Here is a 21,736-nt window from a genome sequence, read left to right on the forward strand (position 1 = left end):
AAGGCTAAAACAGAAGCAGCAATCTTCCGAATCAAGTAAGAGCTGAGAACAATTACTGTAAGTAGGCATGTTATTCTGTCATGCTATCCAAGCGAAAAGGTAGGCGATACTTAAGAAGCTGGAGATGGGTGATGTTAACAAGGGAAAAGATGATGTGCTGGTTATTTTGTGGAGGAAAAGGCATAGTAAATGTAACATTGATGCAACAGGAGCATACTTCTGCAATTGATCAGATTCGCAGACATGGAGGAATCCCCAAGAGCAGCCACTGGACATGTGCAAACTACGTGGCTCATGCTGCAAGTCCAATGTGTCCTCTATGTGTTAAGCTAACTGCACACATGATGGAGGATTGATCTTTGTGTATACAACTAGATGAGTGCGTGTGGAACACATCAAACTTTCTGTGCATGTGGGATGATCCAACCTATTGCAGCTGTAGTGGCTCACTCCTTTTCAACACCAAAATGTCATGCTCCATGGGACCTCTTGTTAGGGATACTGCAGTGTTTATAGAAACTGGAACTGCAAACATAAGGCTGTACTGGACCTCTGTGATCCCAACTGCTGCTGAATAATACGTATAGGCAAGTGATATGTTTTCCTAAAACTCTCCTGAAGACTGGGAGAGCAGGCTTTAATCTCCGTGAGGATGGGTCTGTGCAACCACATAAATAAATGGCTTCTGACCATCACAAAACGTGAGCAAATAGAAATGTTGTAGTGACTACAGAAAGGCACAGGGAGGAAAGAAGAGAACTGTAGTAAATAAAGAAACCTAGACTGAAGTTTAGGCTGATAGGTATGGATCTATTTTGATATTAGAAAAAGAGAGCTTTCAGGATACTGTTTAAACTCCAGATACAACAGTGAACTCTGTTTTCTTTGAAAATCTGGAGGAAAAGCCAGTTTCCAAATGTTCAGTCTTATCTTAGAAATCACCTGAAACCACATAGGAACCTTTAACTTGTGGAGTCTTAAAGCATTTGTGTCGCTTGCATCACAGGCCAATTTTGAGGTGCATTTCCATGTACGTGTGAATGAAGGAGCACACAACTCTTTGAAAGAAAAATGTAAGAGCATGTCTATAGTTTATAAGATATTTCTTCAGCCAATTTTAGCTATTCAAATTAATTGTGGTTTAAAAGATTTAGGTGTTGATTTTGGAAGTCTAAAATAACGTCTTTGAGAGACCAAAACAAATACATAAATCCTTGTGAATCGCAGTTGTTTCTGTAAAGATGGATAAATATCTAGGCACACAAACTAAATTAACGTCTTTTCCTAAGTGACAGTTTTCTCAAAATTTGGGTCTGTGCAATAATTTTGAGGCTTCAAATTTAATATTGGATCAAGAGAAATTATGTGGAGGGAGCACTACTGCTGGTGCTGTGATTTCAGTCCCATAATAAATTTCATAGTAATTTACACAGAGAACAAAAGAAATAGTTTAGAAAATTCTTTCTAATAGAAGTTTAAGTTTTGAAGAACACAGAGACATCTGAAAGGTGCAATTCACAGATTTTTCATGCTTGCAGGTTTTTATAGCCTCTGGTAATGCATGTCCTTACTCTGACATCACATGCATGTGAAAAAAATGGATCTAATATTTGAAGATGTCTTTTGACAAGGAAAGTATTTCCATCTCCAGAGGTGAGATTTAGCTTTAAAGGATGATAAGCAGGTTCCAGATGTGTTTTTCAATTGTTGGGCTTTCCTTTCCTTAAGTACTGACAGAGGGAAGGTTTTATGAAGGTCTTTGTGATGTGCTTATTTATAATGAGTAGACATTAGTAGAGTACATCTAAGTGCTTATCACTAACAGATGACTAAAAAAGAGCATATGGCAGGGAAGAGAAGTATGTATTTGTCCAAGCAATGTGGCTTGTTATCACTCCCACACTTATAAACTGTGTTTGCATGTACTTACAATATTTTGCAAATCCCTTTTCTAATCAGCTAAAAATAAAAGCCAAATAATAATTTTTTTCCAATATTGGAGTGTCAGGCAAAGATGATTTGCAACTTTTTAACAAAAAAAAAATTTAAAAAAGCAAAAGATTTTCATAGTATTTGTTTTACTTCAGCACTACAAATTTACAGCAGTTTATGTGTTATACTCATTTCACAGTGTTAAAGGTTTTATGGTAACAGAATGCTTACTGGTTCACCCATCTGTCTGTCCGAGTATAACTATTATACAACTGGATTACACTACAAGCAATAACACAGGACCAAATGACCTATGTCAAATCCTGGTCTAGATAGAGTCACAAGGTATATTTTGACTGTAAGATTTCCTTCCAGTTCTGTATGATGAAGTCATCACATAAGTTACATCTGCCAATAAACAGTTGATAAGCAAAAAATTCTCTGAATTGTTAACCTAGTCTAGCTCTGGTTAGAGTAGAAAAGGAGACTTGCTATTAATTTCAGTGTACCTTTTCCATTTAGGAAGTAGATGGAGAAATGCTGAGGAAATCTGTACAGCTCTTGATATACAAGGTTTCTGATAATCCCTGTGATCAGAGTTATAGCGTTCACTCACCTTTTTATAATGGACGGAACACAATAGCAATATCGTCTCTTGCTGTGATGTCTAAATGTGTCAGCCTATTCCTGTAGCATTATTAGAAAGAAGGCAATTATAGTTTAAAGAGGGATTTGGAGTCTTGCGTACTTTTCAGAAGAAAGCATTTATAAAGAAAACTGCACAGTAGAAGTGCATGTACTTTTGATTTTTAGAATATTCCTAGCAAATTTCTGTTAAATATTTACATCTGGATCCAAGTATTGTCCTTCATGAAACAGTTTATTCTTGCAATTTAGCTTCATTAAAGTCATAATACTGATTTAGGGTATGATAGAGTGGTACTGTGGGACTGAATTATAAAGACATTAATTTTAGCTCCCTGAGATAATTGACCCTATAATTCCTATCATCCCTAATCCCAGTTCAAATGAACCAGTGTTAAAAGTGGCAATACTCACAATGTAGACAAGGTCATGGCAGCCAGAATTGTTTTTTACTACCAATTAGATTTCCCATTTGGTGCATTTGACTAATTTTGTCATAGAAAGGGATTTCAGGCATGGAGATACAGTTTCTTTAGAGGCACACAGGCAGTGGAACTGATGGGCAGTTTGCTGTGCGTCTCTCAGTGAATCGAGTACTGACCCCTAAAATTTGAATTCATGTTGGAATTTACTATATATTATGATCCATGATAGAGTTAGGAACTAGCTAAATAACTGGAATCTGGAAGCAGACTCTCTTGATATTCAATGATGTTAATATATTGTGGGTCTAGCAGGTTTGGAACTGTCTCTTGGGATAATACTACATCTGAGGAGATTTCAGATGAGATGTCAGAAAAAAGTGATGTAGTGGCTGAATAGACAGTTGCTAAAAAACAAACCATGTTGATATTTAGCTACAAATGACATGGAGGCTGCAAAAAATACAAGGAAGAGATAAATGGATTTTAAGTATGATATGTCTTAAAAATTCCCTCAAGTGATAGCAGCAACTTCAAACATATTAGCATAAGAACTCCTATGAAAAAAACAACAGAATAACAATACTTTTGCATAGCACGTTCAGTTTAAGATTATTTTTCACCTTATTGCTAGTTATCCATCAGCATTTTTCTAAGCATTTACAGATTTGAGTTTTTGCAGTAAGCTGAAACTGCATGATAAAAAGAGACAAATAATGATAAAAAGCAGATGTACATGCAAGCCTAGCTAGAAGGAGCAATATATACTATAACTGCCCCTCCTGTGATGTTAATCCTATTTCTTTTAGCTGTTTCTTCATTAGTTAATGAGGTCTTGAGAAAAAAAAAAAAGAAGTGTGTTTGAAATGGTATTTTTGCATCTTTGCCTTTAGGAACTTTTTTTGAATATTCATAGAATAGTTTGCCCTTGGAAGGTGCATTAAGTGTGAGTTTAGGCAATAATTACTTCAAATGTGGGTGGCCAGAAACCTACAACTGAAATGGACAAACACGGTAACTAATCATTTTCCTCATTCAGATTCACTACAGTGTCTGGAGTCAAAATGTAAAATAGTGGAGAAAGGAAATAGTTTAATAAATAGGTTGAAAAAAGGAAACAACAAAAAAAATGCACACAAGAAAAAAAACCACCAAACTTCAAGGCTTAGGTCACAGATCTGCTAGCATGAATTAGATTTGAATTTGGATGCACTTTGTGGTTTGTAGTCTTTCTTCTCTCTCACCTTCTACTAACAATTGCTGTCAAATCAGAAGCAAACAGTTTGGCTGCTGGCTTTGTGAGATGAATATCATTGGATGTATATCTACGTCCCATCTCTGTCACCTCCTCCAGTGCACTTGCTACCAACCAATGTCTCTGTTAACCTCTGGGTGTTGAGTCTGGGATCACAATGAAAGGGGTCCCCATCTCCTGGAAGCCTTCTTTTCGTGTTGATATAACACCCTCTGAGGGTGAAAATCTGGGAAAGCCTGCAACTGCCAGTTCTTGTGGCTTTCTTATCCATGGGTAAAGGAACTGTGATTTCCATTTTCAGTTTGATATCTGGCATCAGTGCTGTATTTATATTCTTTTATTTTAAAAAAACCACCCAACCCCTTTATTTATCCACAGAACTCCTGAAGGAGAAAACCTGGAAGTGGTGGATTAGTCATTTCCCAGAGTTTCAACACATTCCATTTCAAACAGCATTCTTAGAATTTCACTCTCCAGGAGTGCAGTTGGATCTCCTGAGTATCTTCTGGTGTTATCTTGTGAATAGGGAAAGAAACCATCCACCCCTAGAGCTCTCCATACATATATAGGATATTAGGCAAAGGTACTGCATGTCTACTAACTCTTTAAAAGCTTATTGTGGATGCAAGAAGTCCATCCTGCAGCTGAGCTCATTGATCACTTGTAGGCTGTAGCTTCTCAACTTGCCAACCACAAAGTAATTCAAGGCTGTAAGCAGTGTCTCCATGGTGTAGGTGACTAGCAATTCAATTAATTTAGTTCTGGAAAAGTTTCAAAACTGCCCATCTTTTTGTCTCATATTCAATCTTCAAATGTGACAAAATTAAAATTTTATGAATTCCCACCTTCGTTATTTCGGTTTTATTCCCCTCTATTTTCTTTTGTTGAATTTCTTGTTTGTTTTTTTCTTCTTCTTTCTGTAGCAACCACCGCAACAAAAATCAATACAACAGGAGTTCTGAGGTTTTTATTTGATGAATGTGAAGCATTTGCCTGTTATATTCGTGTCTTCTTTTTTGCCATGAGGTCATATAGGACATGTTGACAGCAAATATTAATAAGCTTAACACTAATACTGGCAGTTACTTAGTACAATTTTTGGCTGTGTAAAGTGGTCTGTAGGGAATAGTGATGCTGTCCTTTAAAAGAAATTGATGTCACAGTTGCATCTAGAATTCACTGGGGTTTCTTTTATTGTTTTTATTTTCCAGGTGATTCATATAACAGGCCGGTTACGTCTGAGAGTGTCACTGTCCCACGGACGGACAGTACCCAGCCAAATCATGGGACTTGTTGTCGTTGCTCATGCTTTGCCACCTCCTACAATTAATGAAGTCAGGATTGACTGCCACATGTTTGTCACTCGTGTGAATATGGACCTCAATATCATTTACTGTGAAAATAGGTACAGCTTTTAGCTCCTTTTTTCTTTGTTTTAGCTATGTGTATTCTTTGTTCCATAGGCTTGGCAAAAAAGTTTTGAAATTTTTGTGTCCTACAATGTCATACTAGTGTTGTTTGAGAGTACTCTCATTGTCATTACCTTCATTTTCATTAGATTCTTAGAAAATAAAGGTGAACAAAAAACTATAATTTGCAGGTTATCTTGCTGGAATAGGGGAGGATAGACCAGGAAAGAGTCCTCTAAGTTTTCCCATCTTTTTGTAATCTCTCACCATCCTTCTCAGAGGCAAGATTTGAGACTAGACTGACGTTCATCTGACCTGTATGGTTGTCCTTATGCTCCCTCATCCTCCTCTCCACAAGTTTCTCTGTCTGAAGTTTTAAAAGTTTTCCATTTTTTAACTAATTTTTAGATTACAGCACATTGTGCTCAGTGTTTAATGAAATAGAAGCACAGATGGCCTAAATAGTAGGCAAGAGAGGTGGGATCTGTTACAGTAAGAGGTGGAAACACTGTAGAACAAAATTGGTTAAGGGCATACTGGAAAAGACAGCACTGAAATGGGAACAGGTGATGTGGAGTTGGTTGAGGGGGGGCAATATTCAAAGCTATAGTGACAAGTGATTGAGGAAGGTGGAAGATGGGATTTAAATTCAGCTGTCTACTCCCTGGGGTCTGGGTGTCAGCAACATTGAGCCTCCCCGTGAGGGTCTGTTGGGGTAGGACGTAGCAGCCAGGACCCATCCTACTGCCCCAGCACCAAGCAGGGCAGCAAGGAGACAATGGGGCAGCTGAGCACCCAGCCCCAGGTGTCAGTCACATCCCTAGGGAATGGGCCTAGGCTAAGCCAAGATATGGGCTGCGCCTGGCTCTGCAGGGCCACTGGCAGGGCAGGGCAGGGCCGTGTGGAGCTGGAAACCAGCCCTGCTGCAGTTTTGCTGGGGCAGGTGCCAGCAGCGCCAGGACTGACATGGGGTTCTGGGCAGGATGGGGGAAGGCGTGGGGGTCTGATCAAGACCATTAAGGTTTATTAGGGGGCCTCAGGGCCCTGAAAAATAAAATCTAGTAAATCAGGGCCTTAAAGAACTTAAAATAATCTTGGATTTCAGTTATGAGATTATCTTTGCTGTCACGTTGCTGAACTGCCACAATACTGTTAATAATTTTACTCGGCCATCCGAGAGAACACTCCATCTAAACTTCCAAAGCATTATCTAAAAGAGAATATATTATTTTCACTTGTGGTTTGCACAAGGTCACGGAGAAAGCTGGTAACAGTATTAAAGTTTGGTTTGGCTGTGACCTACCTAGGTAGTAATGGAAAGCCATGACCACTGCATAGCTCTCCAATGGCCTCTGTGAAATGAGTTGCTGGTATCTGTCCAGTTCCTAATGAACAAATTTCCTTTCAACAAAATCAACTGTACTTACTATTACCTTTGTTGGCAACCTTAGTAAAAAATGCAGGAATCAAATGGATGTGAAAAATGAACTCTTCTGTCAGGTCCAGCATGATATAAATTTGTGGGCTATGCTAGAAAGATTTATACTTCCTCAGTTTGTCATTTTTATGATCCCTGAATTGTATGTGGTTTTTTTCTAATTAAGTATTTTTCTGAAACCTTCCCTTTACATTTAGGTAGCAATAAAACTTGCAAATGTCTGAGAAAAGCATCACTAAAAAACATACGTTGCATCTGATGTGGAGCACTGATTAGTAATCACATAGAAAGAGGTGATAACACATGGTAAACTATGTTAAGCCAGCTGATTTGCAATCATAGAGCAGAGTCATAGAATGGTTTGGGTTGGAAGGGACCTTAAAGCCCATCAGTTCCAACCCCCCTGCCGTGGGCAGAGACGCCTTCCACTAGATCAGGCTGCCCAAGTCGCATTCAGCCTGGCCTTGAACACCACCAAGGATGGGGCATCCACAACTTCCCTGGACAACCTGTTACAATGCCACACCACCCTCACAATAAAAAATTTCTTCCTAATATCTAATCTAAATCTCCCCTTTCCTCTTAAAACCAAGTCCCCTCGTCCTATCCCTGCAGTTCCTGATATAAAGTCACTACCCAGCTTTTCTGTAAGCCCCCTTTAAGTACTAGAAGGCTGCTAAAAGGTCTCCCTAGAGCCTTCCCTTCTCCAGGCTGAACAACGCCAGCTCTCTCAGCCTGTCCTTGTACGGGAGGTGCTCCAGCCTTCTGATGATATTTGTGGCCCTCCTCTGGACATGCTCTAACAGATCCAAATCCTTCCTGTGCTGAGGACTCCAGAAATAAACACAGTATTCCAGGTGAGGTCTCATGAGAGCAGAGTAGAGGGGCAGAATCCTCTCCCTTGACCTGCTGCTCCCACTTCTTTTGATGCAGCCTCGCATATGGTTGGCCTTCTGGGCTTCAAGGGTACATTGCAGACTTACGTCAAGCTTCTCACCCACCAACACCCCCAAGTCTTTCTCTTCAGTGCTATTGTCAATCCATTATGCAAGAAAGTGTTGCACTTACTAGTGTTTTTCATTTAAGACATTATAAAGCAACTTTTCCTTTTTTGTGATGTATTTTATCTTATAATGTAGAATGCATGTGATAGTATTTGAATTTATGTTGCAATAGTTCCACTTTAAGCCCTTGTGCTATGTTAAAATAGTTTACAAAAGAGATTTAAAATAGTAGAGACACTTCGGCTGGGGCTAGAGGGTGAATGTTAGCTCACAGAGGCAGAGGGATTTCTGCTGACTGAAAATGGAGCAAGATTGACAGGACTTGGATTTCATAGCAGGTACAAAGCAGAGTATGGCTGTAAAAGCTGGAGGAATGGAAACAACAGAAGAAGGGAAGTATTGAAGCTGTCAGATTAATTACCTGGGCATTTCCTAAGGCCATTCTCCGATTCAGGGAAGTTGGGATGTCTCTTGTGGGACTACAGAAAAGGAGATAAGTATCCCATCCTGAATATATAGACTTGGCGCCTGGTACATGTTGGCAGCCAGGATATTCTTTGTGGTGCCACAGTAAAGCGAACACAACATTAGTGAAAACAGAGAAAAAATGGAACCCTACTGGGAAAGCTGTAAGCGCTATTTATGGAGCAATGGGGAGTTGCTGGCAGCCATAGGGAGTATGGAGCAGAAGCTATGCTACTTAACTGAAATGAACACTCACAGTGAACCACTGGAGTGAGATCAATAGTACTCCTAGTTTTCCAAGGGGTTGCCTGCTCGCAACAGCAGGGAGCAGGAGTGACATTACTCAAGTCTTTGGGTGCACCTTGTTACTTTCCTCTGAATGAAGATGTGTGCATCAGAATCCAGGAGTCAGTGTACAAACTGATCAACAATTAGCTTCCCTTTGAGACAAGATCCATTAGTTATTACACTGGCTATTTCTAACAATTAATATTTTGTTCTGAGGCTGTTAAATGGAGATGTAAAATTTTGTTGCCTAAATTTGTCATGTTAACCCATGTCCATTTTCCTAATGTGGCATTCATGTCATCTGAACATCACCATCTAGTCTAAACCAGTCTAGAATTTCTTTATTAGTTACTGGAGTAAGAAAAGCACCTGCAAAGAACAAATCATCTTAGGTGATGATAAATAACTGCTAATAAAGACACTGCTGCTAGAGTACAGCATCAGTCTGTGTATTTTCAGCATCAACTCTTAGTGACTGGAGACTGTCTGAAGCGAGCCTATAGCCCAGTTTAGTACGGATTATTATAGCCATTTCTGCTTAATATATGCCCAAAAGGAAATAACTTAGTGAACTTGTTTTCCAAATGGAAAATGTTTGGCCTGCTGGCCATGACAGTGGTTGCCAATAGTTCCTTCGAATATGCAGAAACAGTCTTGTGTAGAGACCCTCAGTCCTACAAATGTGTGCACGATTTGGTCCTAATTCAGCAAAGCACCATAGCTTATACCTACCTTTAAATTTCAATTATGTTAACAGTCCTGTAAGTCAGTGGAATCACTGATCTTCTCAAACAAAACCCTACGCTTGTTTTACAGGACCAGGTCTGTGTATTAAACAGAACCAAGTTCCTACTCATCAACCTGTTGCTTTATTTTGTCAAAGAGTTTGGGAGCCACAAGATCTGTCTCCTAACTAGTGCTCTAAGATATACTATAATTTTTCTTTTCTCTATGTAATTTATTTATTTTCCGTCTTTTGTACCTTTGATATAAGCACAAGTGTCCTATTCAATGAAATTTCTTTTGCTTCTGGTTTTGATGTCATTGTTTGCCAATGATCAGCACTTACAGCTGGATAATGTTCCCATTTCTTCCATTTTTTCATAAAAAGAAATCCTATATCCTTAATATGTCTGTTTGATATAGCTTTTTCTTACTATTATAGAATCATAGAATCATTTATGTTGCAAAAGACCTTGAAGATCATCAAGTCCAACTCTTAGCCTTGAACTGCCAAGTCCACCACTAAACCATGTCCCTAAGTGGCATATCTACCCATCTTCTAAATACCTTGTGGGATGGTGACTCAACTGCTTTCATGGGCAGCCTATTCCAGTACTTGACAACCCTTTCAGTAAAGAAATTTTTCCTAATATCCAATCTAAACTTCCCCAATGCAACCTTAAACTTAAGGATTGTGAATCTTCTTCCAGAGTTGCCTTGCTGTAGAAAAACAAAATACAGCTGAGTCAAATTTACCAGAGGAGGAAGCAGAATGATCATCTTCCATGTAGCACTAGCAACCTGGATACATCACAGGGCACTGACCTGCGTGGAGATTGTCCTTTTTCACTAGGATGGGCAGGATTTCTCTCTCATCTCTCTCATCATCAGATACATCTCGTAGCAGAAAATACACAGTTCTTGAGCCAGCTAAGGGACAGCAAAGTGTGTAAACGAGGAAGAGCATAGACATGGGAGGGGGAGAGACTTGTGTTCTGGTTCCTGCTCCATGGGCTTTTATACATCTAGTTTGGTATAAAAAGATGATATGTAGTCCCCTTTAAAAATTACTGGGCAGAGATGCCAAGTCCTTTGTTTCCCTGCCCGTAATTCACTGTGCAACCAAAGTGGAGAGACTCAGGAGGGATAGGGTGTCCCACTGCCACTGTTCCGGACTTAGTTTTATCCTAGTGAATTGTGTCATCTCTGAGAAGGTAGGATATGTGCTTTTCAGCTGTGGTTTTTGATAAACATTAGACAGATCCCCAGATGAGTATCACACATTTGTTTAAGTGCTGTAACAACTAGACATTTGTTTGAAACTGCACATCATTCAACATGCTTTGTCATGAAAGTGAGAGAAGGCTGTTGTGTTTTGTGCTAAACTTGATTTGACAATTTTTGCTAGCGAATTTGAGCCCACCTGCTTTACCTGTGATATTTTTCACGTTTGTTTTAGTTGGGACATACCACCAGTGCTGCTGTGGTGCTGTCTGATGCTTCCATTCTCCTTCAGTCTTACTGGTCTATGTATTCTTTCTCTGTCAGACACCCAGGCAAACACAGCTTCGCAAGTCAGTGGCTCAGTGGTGTTTGCCCGCTTTGCGTCCTGGGAGCCCCTCAGACAGTTCAGTTTCTAGTTTAGCCTTCCCACTGGCATCCTTTAGGATCACACTCCAGTTGTTACAGCAATGTGGTTATATCAAGGTGTTTGGTGGTTTTTACAACTCCCTTAAATGGATGACAATTACATCTTACAATTGCAATGTGGGCTTAACCCCAATTATTGCTGCATATTTCAAACCCTAAATATATATTCTGTTTCTAGAAAACAGACAGACTTCTAAATGCTTGTGTGAGCAAGGCATTTTCCAATTGTTTTATTGTTTTCCGTACTGCATTTAAGGACACTGACATCTTGACACTGCATGACAGAAGTTTACACACGCACACAGACACAGGCACACACATACACACACACACACACACACAGATGTATACACAGACAAAAGGTCTGCAGAATAGATTTTAAAGTTTCTATGTGCAATAAACAACAAAGTCCCAGCTGAAAGGGCCCAGAGTGAAAGCTGAGCTCCCAAATGAATTAGACTAAAAAAGATAACACCCTGAGGCATCTGTGTGTCTCAGCATTTAAATTATATCCCTTGAAATATCGGTTTGGACTTTGTGCCAAGAAATGGTTGAAGAGCTTTTTCATGAATATACCCCATAGAAGACCAATCTGTTGAAATGAAATGTGTCTCTAATCATTTGGTATAAACATAACATGTTTTTACTTCGTTATGTAACCTTGAATCATCTTGGTCTTTTAATGAGGATTTAGGTTTGTTGCTAATGCTTTACAATTTCAAGGAATTACATTGTCTTGGTTTTATGCTATGGGGACAATATGCACTAGAATTTAACTTTCTGATTATTAAAATGGATAAAACGATTTCAAGGTTTTTTTAAAAGACATTTTCTTTCTTTTTTTTCTTAAAACTGTGTCTTATTTGTACAGATATTTCATCCAAATTACTATAGTGGTGAAAAAAATTTTTTAGCAGATTTCACTTTCTGAGTCATTTGACAGTTCTTGTGTTCTTTTCCTTATTGAATTATAGGCTGTATTTTTTTTTCCTTTTTAGGATTAGTGATTACATGGATTTGACCCCTGTAGATATTGTAGGAAAGAGGTGTTATCACTTCATTCATGCCGAAGATGTGGAAGGCATCAGACATAGTCACTTAGACTGTAAGTATTTCCATTTTTGTCAAAATGAACTAGTACAACACTTGATTGTTCCTGAACTATTATTTAAATTCCAGAACAAGGGTCTCCATCTTGCACCTGCTTTTTTTGTCATAGAGTTTCATAAAGGGTGGCTCAAATATAACTTTTTGTATGATTTATGTTCAAGAGTTTTTATAGATGCGTAGAATTGCTCACATATATGGAAATTAAAAATTATATTTGTATTACCAGAGTTTCCAGCAGCCATTCATTTACATGTACTGTGCACTGATTTACTCCTTCAAAGAGGGATTGATTAAATGAGAAATTCCCTCTCTAGCACAGAAAATGAACTCTTCTCTCTTTTGTTTTTCTTAGTCATAACAGGGGCATCAAAAACTGCAGTGTATTTGGGATCTCACCAGGTTTTTCAACACAGATCTGAGCTGCAGTTCTACCACTGTTTTGACCACCCTGGGTTTTAACATCTATATCAGGTCAATACCTATAGCATCCAAGTCATTGTTATTTTCACACAAGATAAGGATAACAGAAGTACAAAAATGTTACAAGAGGCAAACCTTAACGGAGAGAGCATGTGCATGTGTCTGTGTCTGGGGGAAGGGAGGTTCAGCTTGATTCCTTGTAATTAAACTCTTTGTATTCCTCTTATTAAAAGCCATAGGGCCTAATTCTTTTCTTGTTGAGATCTGTTGACTTCAGTGATGGTGCTCCTGATTTATCCTGGTGTGAAAAGAGACTTAGGACTGTAATCTCTAATTTATCTGTGCCTGCAGTGAAGCCAGATAATTCTTTGGAAGTTTCAGTGGCTGACTGCGTTTATGATTGACTTGTGTGTTTTTCTTAATGTAAAAGACTATCTGCAAGCTGCCTCTTAAATTCAGAGCCTTAGATTTTAACAACTCTGCTCCCCCTGCACCATGTCCTGCTAGCATTTCCTAATAAAAGGGTAGCAACCCAAATACAGCCACATTTAATTAGCTTTCACAAAACTGTATGACTACAGTAGAAGGCAGTCTAAATCTTCAGTCCAAAAGTACTTTGTTTGATCTGCAAAGGAAGATAGGAGGATAACTGCAACTGGAAAGCAGAAGAGAGACAGCTTCTCTGATAATATAAGGCAACTAACAACAGTATCAAGTTCTGTAAAGCATTCAAATAGTCCCTGACATTTCTAAAAGGTGAAGTTCATTTGGCATAAGAAAGTCAGGCTAGATACATTTCTGTGGAAAAACATAAAATCAACTATCCAAAAATGATAAACAAAGTAATTTTGCATCATTTACATTAATATCCAGAAGAATATGTCAGTTGCTCAGAAATGAAGGAACAAATTCAGAAGCTTACTTGGTTCTCTTGAAATTGGAAGTCAGAAATGACAAGTTGCACTTCCACTGCACTATCTGACTGAGGAAATATAAGATATTTATGACTCAGAGTTAACATACCACCTGGCAGAGATGAACATCCCATTTGAAAAAGACCTCAATCTTCTGAATGACCACTTCTCTCTGAAATAGAATATGCTTTATGAAACATTCATCTTCAAAAAAATTAGAGACTTATGCAGACAGTGTGAATGCAGAGTGGTCCAGTGTATAAGCACTGGACTAGAACTCAGAAGATTCTGGAGACAGGAATGACTTCTAGAAAATTGCTTCACCTTACTGTGTTCCTTCTCTCACTGTATTTCCAGTTTAGCTGATTGATTTGCAAGCTTTATAAACACAGGGGCCTTTTCCCATTATTAACATCCAGGACAGCGGGTTTCCAAACTTGGCTGTGTGGCTATAGCATAGTTATTCTTGCTAGGCTAATTATTTTTCAGTTGATGAGGCTGCTCGCATCTTTTATGTATAGTTGCTCTCTTGGCTTATAGGAACAAGATGTTCATAGAATCATTCAGGTTGGAAGGGACTGTAGAATCAACAATGATTCAAAGCAAATTGTTTAGTAATTTCTCTAGTTGATCTTAAAAACCTTCAAATTCACACTTTCCACAGCTTCTCTGAGTGGCCTGTTCCAATATCCTTAATAAGGGCTTAATTAGCCTCACAGTGATTTTTTTTTTCCTTCTGTCCTGTTGGAATTTCCCTGTTTTGATTGTGCAGATCATATTTCCATCTTTGAAGTAAACTCTTCACAAGTATGCTATTAGTATCTTCTGAAATCACCTCTTCTTCAGGCTGAACAAGTCTGTCCCACAGCTTTTCCTCACAGGGCAAGTACTTCTGCCCTTGACCATCCTGACAGACCTCTGCTAAGCTCGTTGTAGTTTTATCAATGAATTTCCTGTACTCAGAGCCTAAAATTAGATTCCAGGTGCACTCTAAAGAGTAACGAGTGAAGGAGAATAATGATTTTCTGTGATCTACTGGCTATACACATTTTCAGTACAGCCCACAGAGAACACTGCCAATTCGTGCAACTTTTCTAGCATTTGGGAAAAGCTTTGTAGAAAAACCAAGAGAAAGAAATTGCAAAACCCCAAAACACTTCATCCACTTCAACATTTGTCCATCATATAGAATCAAGGTCAAACCAAACTAGAAAGAGAAAATCCTCCTGGTTTAGTTAAAATAAAATTAGAGATATAATTCAGGAACTTGCAAACACTAGCTCTAGAAGGTAAAACCCAGCAAAACTGCAGCTCCCCAAAATAGTCAGTGTAGGAGATTTGCCAGTAGAAGACGTGAAATTGAAACAGCAGTATTATGCAATATTTTGAAGAGAAGTTGGAAGCTAAAATAGTAGTTATAAAGCCATATTGAAAAGTAGAAGCAGGACCTGTGAAAGCAGCAAACTGTAAAGGTTGTGTTTGATGGAGGACTGCAGAATGCACCTAAAACTCTTGATTGATTTTTACAGGAGTGAAAATCATTTTTAAAGATTAAAAGAAGAAGAATCACAAGTTGCAGTGGTAGATCTAAGGGTACAAATAAACACAAAATAAAACTGCTACTCCTCCTATTCTATGACAACACAGCAGAAAAAAATTGCAGAAGTAAGTTGAGTACCACATCCTGCCCCTCACTCAGGTTATTCAAAGACATCAGAAAGGAAAACAAACAAAGAAGAAAACCTTGCACAGAATCACACAAAAATAATCAAGAGGGCTGTTGATGGTATCAGATCATAGCAGCCTATTAGAAACTTTGTAAAACAGGCCTCGTTAATGCTATCTCACATAAAAGAAGACAATAGCAGTTTCAGGAATGTGACCATAACGATTATAATGGTGAAGAAGGCTTCCAGGACTATAGCAATGACAACAGTCTTTTGTAAGGGAACTGCTGCACTAATGAAAGGTCAGTTACAGTCAATGGAAAAGCTTTCATTTCCTTCACTGGACATGGGGATTATACCCTCAAAAAGTAAAATTATATGGGCTAAAATTCTGACCTCAGTGAAGCAAATTGCAAAAATGCCATTAGGTTCAGTGGAGTCCAAATTTCTACTTCGAGATTTATGTTAGTTATAGCTTGATGCCCTTGTGGATTAATAAAGCAACGTTTGTACTGCAACTTTACATATGCCTCCATTTATTCCAAAACAATAACCTATGATGGTGATTCCACAAGTTATTGAACCATCAGGTTTTTTACAAACAGAAATAAAAAGTTTAGAGATGCTGTTTCTATCTTGCTTTATTCAAGCTTTCAGTGATCATGCATTTTCATAAATCAGCCAATTGTTTGGTGTTACAATTCTGCCTTATTAATCTGTTTCCCATTTTATAATGCTTCATGGTTTCAGGAGTTTGGGAAACTTCTCATTTGTTCATCTTCTCTGTGTTGAACAAATTGCTGGTAGAATCCTGACAGATGTCACTTACAATAAATCGAGTGTCTCTCACAGATATTATAGTTAAAATGTTCTCTAGTCTAACAGCTGTACACCATCCAGCATCACGGTTCAGCTGTTGAATCAGCTGGCACACTGCAACTGGCTAAGCTGCAACAAGTTGTGTTTGAATCCAAAAATTGCAGGTCTAGCTGTACTCTGGCTCAAATACAGTCCCTACTCCTAGCTCTGTGTAACAGAGCTTTTCTTTAGGTTGTGTGGCATGAAAGTGCTGAAGCTGAATGTTTTACATTTCATGGTTATGCATCTAGAGGTAACACCCTAGGAAGACCCCCTTATGCCTCCAGTTATACTTTACCACTTGTAAGAATTTGGAAGGTGATCAGATCTTCTCTTTTTACTTACCTCTGCATAGAAACATTGTAGGACTGAACTGCATGTCAGGCATACACTTTCACCAAGCTATGAGTCCCTGCCTGGACAGAACGGCCCTTGTTCCAATGAAAATATCCCTGATGTTAAAGCTAGAATCATACATTTTATGTCAAATCAATATCAGAAATCAAGCAGATTAATAAAATTACTGTTGTATCAGGTCTTAGTACTGTCTGTAGAGCTCAGCAAGGGCAATCAACACTCACTGCTCTCTGGATTATAATGCTGTGCATATCTGCTTTCCTTTGGTTGACGCTGTTATGCAGAGGTTTATAACATCCCTTTTGATTAAAGAAGTAAATTTCTTTCTAAGAATGAATGGATTTCATATGCTGTAAGAGTATACATCTTCCATTTAATTGAAAAAAAAATATTAATAATCTTCATTGAACATCAAGTACTTGATGTTATTGTTCAAGAAGGTCATTAAGAAAGCAGCCAGAAGGATAAAAGTCAAGATCTCTGAAGGCAGCCATGAATATGCTTCTGGACAAATATGGAATAACATGCCACCATTTGAAAATTAATATATTGCTTGTAAGAATGCTGTCACAAGTATATATATTGGTATATAATATATAAGTTTCATTTTTGAATCCTAGTGGAGGTCTAAATTTAGAAACCTGACACTGACAAAAAAAGATACCTGTTGTCCTCAGATATTGCTTAGAAAATACCATCCTATTCCTTCAGGATTTGATTTACAGCTATAAGAAACACAATTCCTCAGGAACAGTGAGCCCGGGCAGTTCATTTCCCATAAAGCAAAGGTCTCTGATGAGAACATTTGGTAGCACTCCCTCTGATCTACTTTATCTGGTTTCCAGTTGTTAGAATAATCCAGTCTTTCTGAAAATAAACTATTCTACATTCACCTTTTTCATGGCTCCGTTATTTTTCGAGCGATATTACCCCCTCAGTCTGCTTTTAAATCAGTTATATATTCATGATTTCTTTTATGTATGATCAGCAGAAAAATTCTATTGCTCTACAAAATGTTGCTTAGTGGTTTAGCCTACCAGCTGTAGTTGAACTAATCCTTTTAACTTATGCACACCAGCCATAATTTTTTATTCTCTTAATAACCTCAAACACATGAAAAACAAATAGAATGAGTTGATAATTTCTAACAGTAAAATACACTTCACATATTTTGCTATCATGCTGTGGAATAACTCTGCAATGTCAAGTAGCACACAATTAGTAAAACTGTAGGGGGAAAAAAAGAAGTGTTTTGATCCTGAGGAATTTTTATCCTAATCAGATCGAAATTTCAATGCTCTTGTAGTGCTTAATATCTTCAATCACCAAAAAAATCAAACTGATTCCAATGTCAAGTTTTGCATTCTGGGATTGAAATAAAATGCTAAAATATACAAATGAATCTCATGTTTGTACAAGTTTATTATCATCACTAAAAAGCAAGATTGATTCTAAATTAGGCTGATAGAATGTCTGGTGTTTAGTTAATTCTTAAACCAAGCCCGCCTGGCATCCTGATGACAGTCTTGTTTTCAAAGTATTACAGAAGCATTGGTCTGACATCTGCACAATATTCCTCTTTGTTCACATACTATGGACCAGCAGAGATTTCTGCATTGGAGACTGACATCCTTATGTGCTTTTAACTGGAGGTAGTGGAGACAGAGCAAGATGAGGGAACAGGAGATAAGAAACTAGAAGAAATGGAGGCATATAAAGACAATATTTTTTGATTTTTGCAAGGGAAAAAAAGAGAGCATTTATTTTGGATTTAACCTATGCCTAGGGTTTGTTTCTTAGTCCTAATCAGTCTTAAGAGATGTGAATCTAACCAAGACTGTACATGTTTGATGTCTTTTAGCCATGTTCTGAAACTTTTTTTGCTTGCTTCTGCAGGGTTATGAGAGGAGCTGGTATCTCTAGTTTAATTTCTTTTTCTGCTCTCTGACCAAAGCCAGTTACTTTAGAAGAAAGGGGAATACACTCTGCAATATGCCATTAGATACATCTTACACCCTTGTTTTCTCTATAATAGACTTCTCCTAGAATCAGAATCATAGAATAGTTTGGCTTGGAGGGGACCTTTAAAGGTCATCCAGTCCAACCTCCCTGCAATAAGCAGACACATCTTCAACCTGACCTTGAATGTTTCTAGGGATGGGGCATGAAACACATCTCTGGGCAACTTGTTTATTGCTGCACTCATTGTATTAACTCATGGTTGGTTCATTCCTCGAAAGATGAGAATTTATACAACTGCCTAAATTTCTGCTTGTAGAGGACAGTTGTTACTATTGTAATATTTGGTATTCTAATAATCCATATAAATGTTCAAAGATAATTTTCAGTCATATGCTATTTCATCTTCAAATTAAATCTAATACAATACTGATCAGTACATTCCCATTCTGGTTTGTGGTCTGTCCATTATCAGTCTTCCATAGCTCATAGTCAGATGAAATTTGCACCTAGACTCTTCTATTTTTCATTTTACAAAAATGCATGTAGTACCAGCTGTGTAAGTATAGCTACTGCATTAAGGGAATGTGGAGTGAAGGCTGAGTTCTGACTTCTGATGGGCCCTGCCAGTTTCCAATTATCCCTTTAATTGCTATTTTTTTTAAAAAAAAGTCTCTTTGTGCTCAAAATTTCTAAGCCCAAAGATGAATTTATACTTTGCTATTATTCTTGTGATAGATTGCAGAAGCACATGATAAATTGCAAAGCCATGGGAATCATGGGAATAAAAGGTTTTACTGTGCACCTCCAGCAGCTTCATCTTCACTTTGTCCACTAAACTATTCCTGTGGTGACTTTTGCTACATAATGTAAATGTATGCCACTTTAAAAAAGAAGGGGGAAAGATCTTCAGACAGATACCCTTTTACCTTCATTGTTGAGGTTTGCTCCAAGATTACCGAGACCAAAATTGTTCATCACTTTGTTGTCTAAGTCAGAAACAGTGTTGCTCCGTTGAAAATCGAGGGACTGATTAAGTATTTTGAAGTTTACTAGGCTGTAAAATAATCCATCCTATAATAACCCTTTGTGAAAGTATGAAAAACCTGTTGCAGATCTTTCCAGAGTTAGAAATACTTTAGTAATACCTTAGTACTACTGACTCTTTTCTCTTCTTTTACTTTTTCAAAAGTCTGGACAGTTGACCGTGTGCCTCTGAGGGAGACGTTTTTGAAAGTTGGAAGGATATGAAAATATTATCAGTTAAGTGTGTAGCATATATCAGAAATGTGATGGTGTGGCAATAGGTCTTACTAGCACTCATTTGAAAGAACATGCATAAATCACTTGTGGCTTTGCCATCCATAAGCATCCATAAGTGGCCAGTGGTGGATCAGTGTTGGGTTTGATGTTTGATAACTTACAAAGTGAGTGGGGTGTTGTCTGAGTTCTGGGATCATAAGATCATTCCTTTTCAGAAGTTTTGGGGTTTTTTTTATTTTACAAAGGATTTTCTTTGTTCTGTTTTGTTAGTGCTGAGCTCTCTTTTTAAATCTTGTGGAGAAAGGTATAAAATTTGGGGGTTTTTTCTTTTCTTTTTACAAATCATCTGGTATAAAGAGTCAATGTGCTTTTAGAATGTCTAATGTAGTTTAATGCCAAATGTGAGATTGTAGTAAATCTTTGTGGTGGTTAAAAGGGTATTTGAACATTCAGTTGTGCCATGACACTGTGCTGTAGATCACTTTCCTTTAGAGATTAGGTTGAGAAAACCGCTCATTTCTTTCAGTCCAAGTACACAGACAGGGACTCTTATCACAGAAATGAAAGCATGTTTAAAGGGGTAGTATCCTGTCTCTTGAAACAGTCTATCTTTAACCTATGAAGTTTAAAAAGAAAATTATTGTTGTTGCCAATCTGCTTCTGTATTTTGATTAACTTCTATGAAACATTGACCTCTTTTCCTATTTGTAGGAGATATAGCTGTATATAGTAGGCTGATACGTTTGGCATGGAAAGGGTTATGTTCTAAAGTCATTAATCTTACATAGGTTGTCATATGATGGACATTAATATTAGTGGAGAAATGGAGGACAGATTTAAGTTTCTTGAGCAAGCAAGGCCATATTTCTCCTCTGATGTTGCATTTTAGTAGCTGAGGGCAAAGTGTGGATCTGGGATTTCATTTTCCCCTCCAGTTTGAACAGAGAGAGTTCATTAATGATAATGGAAGTTCTGTCTGAAGTTGGTCTTCAAAGCCGACTTGGGTTTCTAAAGGACCGTTTCAATATTAGCAGAAGGAAATCACTTTATGGCAGGATTGAAGTTTTAAAAGTCCTGGGGAGACAGACAAATCACGAGGGAAAAGAAAAGTTAAGAAAGAGAGAAGAAAACCTAGAGAATCCTTGGTGACAAATCCAGTGTACATTTTTCCATTCAGTTTATCATTAAATATCATTAAGTGATGTAAGCTACCATTAAAGAATGCATCTAGTGATACATTGAATTATGTATTATAATGCTGTCATTGCATTCGATCAGTATCCACATAATGCTTTAAAAGAAACATCCTACCTGACATTGTATATTCTTGTTAATAGTTATTGTTAAGCATGATTATAAAATCGTAATTTTAAATTAAGGACCATGGGCAAATGGTATGTCATAACCACCATGAAAGGGAGATGTGAAGAAAAGTGTAGCTTTTGTTTAAGTAGAAGATGATGATGTGTGCTTAGTGCTGGGAGATACTTTTTTTCCCCTGCTTTTGCGTGGTTTTAATAAATGTGTTCTTCTGCTGTGGGCATAAGTCATGTAAGCTGATGACATTGGGTTGATTTTGAACAAAACATCTTTCTGGTTCTTATGTAAGGTAATTTGGAATCAAATTAAGGCTCTAACAGCAGCTAGGAATTTTCAGGAGCAGGGCAGGCTACAAAATCCACTGATATTTTCGCAAGCTGCTTTTACTGTTTAGAGCTACTTTTCTTCCCTGACTGAGCATGTAGCATGCAAGGCTTTTCTCAGTGTATTTGGCAAGTGATGACTTTGAGCTACAAACTTTGATCCTATTGTGAATCAACATTTTTGTAACAGTTTGACTCACACCATTTTTATCATCTGATTTTCTGTAAGTGAGGCAGGAAAAAAGTTGCCTATTTTTAAAATTTCTAAAGTTTTCCAGTTTTTCCTAAAAGGTTGATTAAGACTTTTTTTTTTT

The 21,736-nt window shown here is 37.8% G+C and overlaps 1 protein-coding gene across 4 annotated transcripts in view; it reads left to right on the top strand.

The window, feature by feature from the left end:
• Positions 1-21,736, top strand: part of NPAS3 (neuronal PAS domain protein 3) — a 617,745-nt gene that overhangs the window by 579,569 nt on the left and 16,440 nt on the right. For all 4 annotated transcript variants that reach the window (XM_069858438.1, XM_069858439.1, XM_069858441.1 and 1 more), the window contains 2 exons: positions 5,466-5,659; positions 12,230-12,336. In XM_069858438.1, the coding sequence (XP_069714539.1) occupies positions 5,466-5,659; positions 12,230-12,336 (301 nt within the window). The remainder of the gene's footprint in view (positions 1-5,465; positions 5,660-12,229; positions 12,337-21,736) is intronic.

The sequence above is a fragment of the Phaenicophaeus curvirostris genome, chromosome 5, assembly GCF_032191515.1.
Source record: "Phaenicophaeus curvirostris isolate KB17595 chromosome 5, BPBGC_Pcur_1.0, whole genome shotgun sequence".
Taxonomy (NCBI): domain Eukaryota; kingdom Metazoa; phylum Chordata; class Aves; order Cuculiformes; family Cuculidae; genus Phaenicophaeus; species Phaenicophaeus curvirostris.